At 56.7% G+C, this 9,843-nt stretch overlaps 2 protein-coding genes across 2 annotated transcripts in view; one reads left to right on the top strand and one right to left on the bottom strand.

Annotated features, from left to right (window-relative positions):
* Positions 1-3,421, top strand: part of RHO (rhodopsin) — a 9,852-nt gene extending 6,431 nt beyond the window's left edge. The window contains exons 6-7 of the mRNA XM_026857140.1: positions 2,589-2,592; positions 3,365-3,421. Of these exons, the coding sequence (XP_026712941.1) occupies positions 2,589-2,592; positions 3,365-3,414 (54 nt within the window). The 3' untranslated portion in view covers positions 3,415-3,421. The remainder of the gene's footprint in view (positions 1-2,588; positions 2,593-3,364) is intronic.
* A 962-nt stretch (positions 3,422-4,383) lies between these two features.
* Positions 4,384-9,843, bottom strand: part of PLXND1 (plexin D1) — a 45,085-nt gene continuing 39,625 nt past the window's right edge. The window contains exons 24-28 of the mRNA XM_026857524.1: positions 9,197-9,231; positions 7,749-7,853; positions 6,815-6,978; positions 5,227-5,374; positions 4,384-4,491 (exon numbers count right to left, since the gene is read on the bottom strand). Of these exons, the coding sequence (XP_026713325.1) occupies positions 4,384-4,491; positions 5,227-5,374; positions 6,815-6,978; positions 7,749-7,853; positions 9,197-9,231 (560 nt within the window). The remainder of the gene's footprint in view (positions 4,492-5,226; positions 5,375-6,814; positions 6,979-7,748; positions 7,854-9,196; positions 9,232-9,843) is intronic.

Here is a 9,843-nt window from a genome sequence, read left to right as displayed (position 1 = left end):
AGCCAGCAGGGCAGGGGAGCGGGGAGCGGGGCAGGAGCCCCCCACGCCCGCTCCCCTCGGCAGAAGGGGCCGGCTGGCTGGCAGGTGGGGGGCAGCTGCCTACCCCTGCGACCCCAGCTCGCTGTGCAGCGGGGAGGGGGAACGGCCCTGCCCTCCCTCTAACGGGTACCGCGCTCCCTCCAGCTCCGCAGCAGCCGCCCGTAAGGGATAAAGTGCTTTCACCATGCCTTAGCCACTGGGGAAGCAACTGCTTTGTCTCAGCCCCGAGTTCCCCGTGTTGCCCAAGTCTCAGATGGAGGAGTGGTTATGTTTACACATACAGTACAAAAATTAAAAGGCACAAAAATACACAGAATGCAGCAGACAGTGAACAGCTGACAGAGTCCCTAGTGTTGGAACAACAAGGATGTCAGAGGAATGGTGTGGAAGGGAGCTCAAGCGTGGCTCCGATGGCCTTCGCCGTCTCTGCCCGTGACTCCCTGAGGCAACCCTTCTGCTTTGCGTCTGGTTACGGCTTCTGCAGCCCCGTCTCTGCCCTGAGGAACCACAAACAGGGGTGCAGGGAGCCGCCGAGCGCTTGGCGCTGACCGGAGGGAAGCGGTGAACTGAGCTTGCCACAAGCGTCATGTCTCCATTTCTGGCGGGCAACAGCAAATAAATTATGGGTGCCACAGTGCAGACCAGAGGGGTTTTGAGCTGCTCGGAAAGGTGTCTTGTGGCTTCTTGTTAGGTGAGGGAGCCCTTCAGCCGCGGGCCAGGCCCACCCCCACCGCGAGGCTGGTTCGAGAACGACCCTGGCAGAGGCGACCTGCGGCGCGTCCGCGGCTGAAGGTGGGTCCCCTGTGGCACTGCGCTGCCGAGAAGGTCACTTCCAGGGCTGCGGCCGGCCTAGGCTTCGCTGCAGCACTCATAGATGTTGTCCTCCATGAGCGCAATCACTTGCTCAAACTTGTGCTGGAGCTGGGTGCGCTTCGTCGTGGGGTTGGCGTCCAGGGCGGCCACGATCTGCAGGAGATGGGGGCAGGTTGGTGGCTGCGGCGGTGCGGGTGCTCAGCTCCCCCGCTCCAACCCCAGCCCTGCTGAGCCCGAATCCCAGCCCCACTGCCGATGGGGAGAGCCCCCCCCATCAGAGCCCCCTGCTCACGCACCCCAGCACCCTCCAGCCGCTCTGGGGCACAGCGAGGCCCTGCTCTGGGGGTGGGAGGCGAGGGGAATGCCACCCAAAACCACAATCATCAAGCTGATGGCGCAGAGCGAGCCCACAGTGTGGGGGTGCAGGGGGTCAGGAGGCAGCTGGGGCCGGTGCCTTGGTGCGGGGTGGCAAGTGATTTTGGGTGTGACTGCATCGGGGGGCTCTGCCCTCCTCTGTGGGACTGGAGTTGGGCAGCCCCGCTTCAGTCTGGCCCAGCCAAACACTGCTAAAATCAGCCGGGAACAGGCAGTCTTCTCTTCCAAGAAGCCGTCAGCCAAGGGATAGGAGAGCAGGTGCATCTGTGTGTGCATATATTACATATGTGCATGGGATTATGCAAAAACCGATAAGCCCTTTTCTGTGGGACTGGATGCAGGCGTCTGACCGCTCGGCCCCAACACCCCCCTCGCTGTTCCCTCCATGGGTACGTGGGGCCGGGGGCAGCTGGACCCACTTACCTGGGAGCGATATCTCTTGGCGTATTTATATATCTCAGCCATGGCAACATTGGTGTTGAATTCGTTCCGGTATTTCTTTATAAAGACAGAAAAAAGAGGGCAGGAATATTAATGTGATGCAGCAAGCGAGTTCAAGACCAATCAGCTGGCATTAACTAGATGAAAAGAAGGCTTTGCCTGGGTGTTTTTGGTACTGCAGCATTGATGCCGCTGGACTTTTGACTGACTCCTTTAAGGAAGGTGCGTTGGTTCACATCAGAAATGGTCACGGTCTTTGTAAAGCCAGCCTCCGATGCCCACGCTCGGGAGCACTGTTTACCCTCTGTGCTCAAAGCCGTTTCAAAGGATGGGGCAGCGGCGCTCAGTGGCTGAAGCTAAAACACGGCGGGGAGACAGTTGGGTTGGAGGGAGCTGTGCTGCATCGCTGGCAGGGCCTGGACCCGGGGGGCAGCTGCCAGCTCCCGTGGCTGGTACCGGGGCCGGCTGCCAGTGGGCTGCCCGGGGGCTGCAGGGCCACAGAGATCCTTTCCCAAACTTCCCGGCTCTTTGGCACCGAATTTCGCTTCCAACTCCCAGTGGTGCCAAAGCCAGTTGGGTTCAAGCTAACTCGTGGGTGTTTACTGCAGCTCTGGCAGTAACTGAAGATGCTCGGAATTAGCTCAGATGAAGTTTGTGCGTGGAAGTTTGAGGCAAAATATCCTTTCTTGTTTGCTCCTTCCAGCCCCTAAGCGGCAGCTGAGCGCAGCCCACCTGCGGGCCCTGCCGCTCCCAGCGCCGAGCGGACTCGGTCTCCTCGCCCTGGCGGCCCCAGCCCGGGGCAGGCACCGGCCGAGCCCCCCAGCGCCTTACCCGCGACTCCTCCGCGAGGTGGGCGTTCATCTCCTGCTCGCTGAGCGGGGGCATGTCGTGGATTTGCTTGTAGTATCTCTGCACTATCTTCCTGTACTCGGGGATCTCCTTGGCGTACAGTAGTTTATTGGTGGGGGAGTCCTAGAGCGAGATACTGAGATCAGACACCGTGCCTGCCTGAAAACTTCTTATCCTGTTTGACCAAAGTGCTAACCATCAGACATGACTTCAGCCGCGGCGGGTTCAGGAACCAGCTACCACGGCTTTGGTCCTGGCTTCACCCGGATGGGAGTGCGGGGGGCTGGCGCCGAGGCACAGACCGGGTGATGGCAGAGCCGCCTGCTCCGACACACCGAGGTGCTGCGGGCAGGTACCGCCCGCCCGCGGAGCCACAGCGCCGTCCCGCTGCCCTCGTCCTACCCCGAGCTAAACGTCCATCGGCTCCGGTGCCCGTGGAGGTGGACTGTGTGGAGGTGTTCTAATTTGCAGCCAGGGAAGGCTAAAAACCACGCGCGGGGTCAGGGGAGGGGGCTCGCTGCCAGGTGATGCTCTGCAGAGGAGCGTAGCACGGCTTGTTGGATGAAACACTTGTGCTCCGTGGCTCTGCCTGTGGAAACTGGTAACGAGGGAAGGGCTTCTGCGTGCGTTTACTCGGGTCTCTTGAGCAGCCAGTTTGATTTAAACGGAAGAACAAAGCTCTCTTACAAGCTGAACTTTGCCAGTTGAAATGTTCCTCTTGGATTTTTCATGTAGCTTTGATTTATTTCGCATTGGCTAACCCAGCCTGCCTGGCCTATATTGAGTGCATGGAAAGTAATTAACAGAAAATACTGAGTTCTCTTGATTAATGTCAGCTTGGACAAAGCCGTCTTCACCTCCCAGCCACACACTCGGGTTGTACCAGTGAAGGCATAACCCCGCCTGCACTCCTTGCAAACACAAGCATGAATGATTTTAACCTCCAGGCAATCTTGCCCCGCTGATATCATTACCCTGGGAATGAACTTGGCCGACTGGCCTCGCGCTGCACCCCGAAGGGAAACGGCCCCGGGCGCGGGGACAGAGAGGGGAGTGAGATCAGCGTGCCCGACACCGGGGCAAGGGGCGGCTGCTGCTCCCCGGCGCTCGGGCAGGTGCAGCGGGGAGGGAGGATCTCCAGAGGAGAGGAGCACGGCGGGGCTCCAGCCGCAGAGGCAGCGTCTTCAGCTGCGTCGGGCAGTAAATAAGGACGCCCGGGGTAGCTGCAATCTGCTGCTGCAATATGTAGTCTGGCTAATGCTGCAGGGGAAATGGGAAATGGGCACCAGGCTGTGGCACCAGATCCCACAGCAGTTTATTTTCAAACCCAATGACAAGGCATTACAGGAATACAGCCAAGTTACAGAGCCTGCTCATAACATTCTTTTTTTTCCCCCTTAGAAACACAAAAGAAACCCATGCTGCCTCTTTTCTGAGTTCTTTTTTAATTTGTGTCTGATTTGTCCACTCTGTATTACGAAGAGATGGGTACTGGTTTATTAACTGCTTGCGCACCACAGATGTACAGAGTGAGTCTGCTCTCACGTTTGCAGTATCGAGAGCAACACGCTGAAACCAGGGGAAGAATCCAGCCTGGAAAACATTCAGCGATATGCTGCGTGTATATGCAAGCTGATTTTTATGCTGAGGATTTATTCTTCCCACATTACTCAACAATTCCTTCACTTATGCTATTGTATTCCTGAGAAATGTTTCCATCTGCTGTCTGACTCCAGCTGACCCCTCTTCCCCTCATCCACAGCTTGACAAGGACAAATCGTAGGTGTTTCGTAACATATGCAAAAAAAAAAAGACCAAAACCCAAACAAACAAAAAATCAAGCGCTCATTAGATCTTCCTCCAGTATTAACCTCTCCCAGCGAAGGCTTCCTGCTGCTCTCGGTCTGGGGGAGCGCAGAGCAGCGCCCACCTCCGCCCCTCTCTCTGGAGGGTCCCCTCTGCTGCCACCAGCCTCTGGGGAGTGGGCGACAATTTACAGCATTTCTTAATAAAACTTATTTATGTTGGGAAGTTCCAAATGTCAACACTGTGCTCGGCCAAGCCAGCGGGAGAAAACACAAGTGCTGGACGTCTCACTGCCCTGCAGGACGGTGCGTGGGAGAAGAGACGTGGCCCCTGCGGGTTTAGCTTCCCTAGGAGGATGTGATGGGTCCGCCGGGCTCTGGCCGCACGCCGGAGGGGCCAGTATGCGATGGAGGGGGCCAGCGTGCGATGGAGGGGGCCAGCGTGCGATGGAGGGGGCCACCTGGGCAGGCGCAGCCCGTGTTGACAGAGGCTCGGTCACCTCCTGGGCTTCTCAGGGCTGCTCCAGGCGAGCGGCTCACAGAAACCACCACCATGGTTAAAGCTTCACCTGAAGCTGCGACATTTTCCATCCTGGAGTCACGCCACCCCTCAGCTGCTGTGATGGGATGGTTACACTAATGTCATCCCCTAAAGCTGCCCTGACCCGTGTCTGGGGCCTGGGGTGCAAATTTCAAGCTCAAGCCTGAACAAAGTGGTGGGGAAGGGACGGGAGAACCTCATCCTTGGGGAGAGCCAAAAACTCAGCTGCATGAACCTGGGCAGGTGGGTCCCAGGCAGCCCTGCTCTGGGGACAGGTCGGGCTGGGTGACCCCCGACAGTCCCTGCCCACCCGTGCTGGCCCGTGGCCCCGGGCAGGAGCGAGACTCCCCCCCCCATCGGTACCTTGCCCAGCTGCAGGTCGGACAGGGAGCAGGCGTCGATGAAGGCCTGGGCGATCACGGAGAGACAGGCGTCGATGTGGTCTGTCTTGTCGATGTCGAAGACAAACTGGGGGTTCTTCAGGATGTTGACCCAAAACCTCAGAGGTAGGCTGTGAAGGAAACAAGCCAGGAACACACACTGGGTGAATTTTTGTACTCCAGAGGGAGACAGGAGGAAATGCAGGAAAGATGATGATAGAAAGTGAAGAGAGGGGGAAAAAAAAAAAAAGAGGATCCAGGTTTTGCTATTTCCTCACACGCCGGTAGCACAGCCCCCTGCCTGGCTAGCGGGGCAGGCACACGTCTCCACCCTGAGGAGACATTTCTCCAGGCTGAAGCACGCGGCACGGACAGGAGACTTTGTGTCCAGCCTTGTCCACCCTCGTGCCTTCGGCAGCTCCCTGAGCCTCCTCCCTGCGCTCCAGGAGAGACAGGGGCGGGTTTCCCTGCGCGGGGCTCTTGGATCAGGCTCCCCACCCGCTGGTTTCTGTAGCAATGGTGTCAGCTCCTTCCCCGACAGTAACTGTCATCTGGTTCTGATGGTGAGCCTGGCCCCGTGAAATGCATTTCATGTGTCATTTTTTCTGCTCTCATCACCTTTTCCTTCAGTTATTTCACTGCTCATTTGGCCACAACAGTTTCAGTACATCCTCGCCCTTCCCACCATCCCTCCGCAGCAGCTGAGGAGTGAAAGCCGCTGTAAGTCTTTGCTCTACTGGCAATTAAAGGTAATGAAGGGTAGGCAAATCTGTAGCTCAATGGTTGTGTCTTTGTGCCTTCTATCCCAGCCAAATTCGGTTTTAATTTTCACATGTTGGGCTGGAAACAGTCCCTGGAGCCTCGGAAGTGCTGAGCCTCCCCCTGACGCTCCCTCCCAGCTCCCTGCTCTCTCCGGTTAAATCTTCCGGTTTCTCCCCTATTTCCCCCCTTCACTTTGGCTCCCAACCCCATTCCTGCGGCTCATCACATCCCTCAGGCACCGCTCCCGGCGGGTCCCCAGTGCTGCAGTGCCTGCCAGCACGCGCCTGTCACAGCACCAGCTCCCGGAGTCCTGTGAATACCCTGGAGTCCCAGCTTGGTTACAGAGATAAGTCTGGAAAACTGCCCCCAAGGACTGAAAAGCCAGAAAGCAAATGAAAAGGAGCCAAATATGTTGTTTTAAAAATCTCCATGATGTTTTAAGACCTGACATGATTTTGGACTCTGTCTCAGATCTTCAGTGCTTGGAGCTAACACCATTGCTGTCTCCCATCATCCCGTCCCTCTTCTGTTTCTCCTCTAATTCTTTGTATTTGTGTGCCAGCTCCTTCTGCCCTTTATCTGCCTGTGTCTCCTTCCAGCTCGCCATTCCCCTGAGCTGTGTTTGTTCAAAGCTCTCCAGGCCTGTGTTTGGCCTCATCTTTCACTGCCCTGCCGCCACCCCTCTGGTTCTCCCAGTCCCTCTTCTACTTTTAGCAACGTAATGATTAGTCCAGGACACCAAGGCTTAGCAGCTGCTGCTCCTGAGAGACGGAAGGAAGGAAAGAAAAAAGGGATTTCCTCTTCCAAACCTGTTGGTCTTCCAGATGTGCATAGTGTCAGGGTCCGTGATCCCTCTTTTCTCTGCTTGCTCCTCTAGGAAGTCAAAGAAATACTTCACGGCCACAGGTGGTTTATCATCTCGGATGCTGAGAATGGCTTTGAACAAGTCGTCCAGGAACTTCTGCAGCGTGCCCTGCGGGACGAGCACACGCGATGGAGAGCGGGGAAAGCAGCAGCACCCGGGCCCAGGAAAACAGTGTGAGGGGCTGAGACTGCTGCACACAGGGGGAAATCCTCTGCTGCCAATTGGATACATCGGTAGAGAAAGGGGATGCCGAAGCAGGAGGGAAAGGTTTGTTTGTGCATAGCGATATAATTAGCTTGCATTTGGATTTAATTTCTTTTGGCATTGTGATTTTCCTTCTTACTGCTAGGGTCTCACATCTGTGACTGTTCTGCACAGTAAATACAAAGGAGCCTGGAGACTGTTGGCCATTCTTGTGATCTCTGCTCCAGTAAGGCATCATGCTGGGATTAAAGATGGGCTGGGAGCCCAACTGCTGGAGCTGAGCACTCGCAGGGAGTGGGGAAGTTCAAATATGAACTAAGATCGCACACTGCCCCGGCTCCCCCAGCTGAGCATCTCTTTCTCCTTTCCCGGCGGGATCTCTCGCTGGGGAATGGGTCCAGGCTAAACTGAGCAGCAGGAGCCCTGGGGTGGTCAGCACCCCCTCCAGTGCGCAGGGCCCAGCGCAGCCCGGGGCGCTCCCAGGAGCGGGGCTTCGTGCTCCCAGGGTGAGCTGGGGAGCTGGAGGGAGCCCGAGGAGCCAGCGGTGCCCGGGACAGGGGTCCCCTCGCCCCTCGCGAGGCAGCGGCCCCGCGGTGCCCCGGCCCGGAGCAGGGTCCTCGCTGCCGGCCGCAGCGCCCCATCCCACCCGCCGCGGGCAGGGCCCCGTCCCCCACCTTGGTGGAGAGCAGCCTGGTCAGGTAGATCTCCGGCAGGACTTTCTTCCTGTGGCTCTGCCTGTGGGACTTCTTATGTTCAACCGACTCGTCGGTTGGGAGAACCTGGTCGATATAAAACACATGTTCAGCACGCTCCGCGCTGGAAGTGTCACGCTGAATTTTCCTTTAAGTATAAAATTTCAACTGCTTATAAAATTCAATTAAAAAGCAGTTACTGTATTACAAATACACCCTTATATGGCTTTAAAAAAGTGATTCATAATGCTCAGTTTTTCTGACATTTGTTCCTCTTGCGCTCTTTATTGCCTCTCCCAAGCTAGGCAAAGAAAATGAAACAATCAATCTCAGTTTGCAAGTTATTCTGCTCGGCTCCCTGGTCCCTGCAGCACTCCGTGTGCCGGCACTCGAGGCTCCCAGCACAGGGCTTCCGCAGAAACCAGCTTTTCTGAGCTTTGGAAAAACTGCAAGAGTGATCAGCCAGTATTCCTTCCCTGGCCTTTTTAAAATCAAAGCTAAATATTCCCCTGTCCAGGTCAATTAATTACTATAATGACCTAGCAAGCTCTTTAAGTCCACCTTGGCGACGTTTCAGGTGTGCACATTCAGCGTCCCGCCCCTTCTCCCTCCTTGCTCTGCACGTACATGCGTGTGCACACGTTGTGTGTTTGTACGCTATTTGCACACGGAAACTTTAGCAGAGAAAAAAAAAAAATCAGGCTATAAAATACTGTTGTTGTCCCTAACACTTTTTTTCTTATCAGCTTTTAGCAACGTTTAGCACTTTGTACTTCCAGCGTGGCGCACAAGCAGGAACTCATAAATCTCCCCAGCCCGGGGAGGCGGGCGGCGTGCCAGGAGCTCCGGTAAGTGACTTGACCAAGGCTGTGCGGGCTGCTACCGCCGGCGCTCCTCAACTCTCTCTGGCTGCTGACAGCCAGATCAGGCACAACAATTACTTTGTCATCCTGGTAATTTTTTATTACGTCCCACAGTACTAAAGCTTGTCTACAGATAACCTTTCTGTGCCTCTCTGAGCCCTTCTGAAGAAAACTAACGAGCTCTGATCCAGCTTGTTCATCACATCTGACGTTCTAGCCCACAGAGATGAATTAAGTTAATATCAGCGAGGCTGAGGAGATCTTCTCCTTTCATTACACACACTGAAAACCAGGACCCACACACTTAAGTGCAGGAGAGACGAGGGATCGCTGCGCGCAGGGGGCGGGGACACGCACAGGGACCAGAGGCCTTTTGACACCTGTTTGCAAGAGCTTCCTCCGGCTGCTGCCGGGCAGCCAGCATAAAGGTGACGTTCACCGAAATACACAGGAGGTCGGGTGGCACCCCCCCACTGCCGCAAGGAGCCCTGCCCCCAGCACCGCGCCGGCCCCCCCGGCTCCCCACCACGCTGCCACCAGCCTGCGCAGCCAGGAGCAGCATCTTACCAAGTGGAAGTACTTCTCGGTGTCCAAATCCTTCACTGTGAAGAATAAGAGAGAGATGAAGCAGCTCAGTCAGGGGACCCAAACCAAAACCTGCCTCTCGGACGCCCTCCACGGCAGGAGGCGTTTCGCTTTCCCCAAGAACCCCAGCACTGAGCTGGTGATCCCCAAGTGACCTCAGCATGCTGCTTTGTTTTGGGGTTGTTTATCACCTTCTGGGGCATGTGGCAAACACCTCAGGAGAAGGTATTTAAGGAGGACCTGAGGTCTCCTGAGGGGTGCTTTAAGAGGGACCCAGAGGACACAAGCGCAGCATCGGCACAGGGGCACCCCTGCATGGCGATGCCCCAGGAATCGCCCAGCCCTAGCAAGGGGAGCCCGTGGGAAGGAGGGAGGAATGTCTGCTGCAGCCCCATGGTGCGCTCTGCCCCACACGAACACCTCAGCGTGGGCTGGAGAGCAGCACAGACCCTCCGTGACCCCGAGGGCTTGCCGGCATGTGCCGGGCTGCCGCTGGCCAGTTGCTCGGCAGTGGCAGCCCCAGTGCTCAGCGTCTTCCCCAGCACAAAGGTGGCCCGAGCGATGCCCAGCTCTGCCCAGTGCTCCACCTGACAGGGTGCTCCAGGAGTGCTGGTAACACCAGAGCCCGC

Source organism: Athene cunicularia, assembly GCF_003259725.1.
Source record: "Athene cunicularia isolate RWA chromosome 12 unlocalized genomic scaffold, athCun1 chr12_part1, whole genome shotgun sequence".
Lineage (NCBI taxonomy): Eukaryota > Metazoa > Chordata > Aves > Strigiformes > Strigidae > Athene > Athene cunicularia.
Note: the sequence above shows the minus strand (reverse complement) of the source record. Positions and strands in the feature narration are given on the sequence as shown.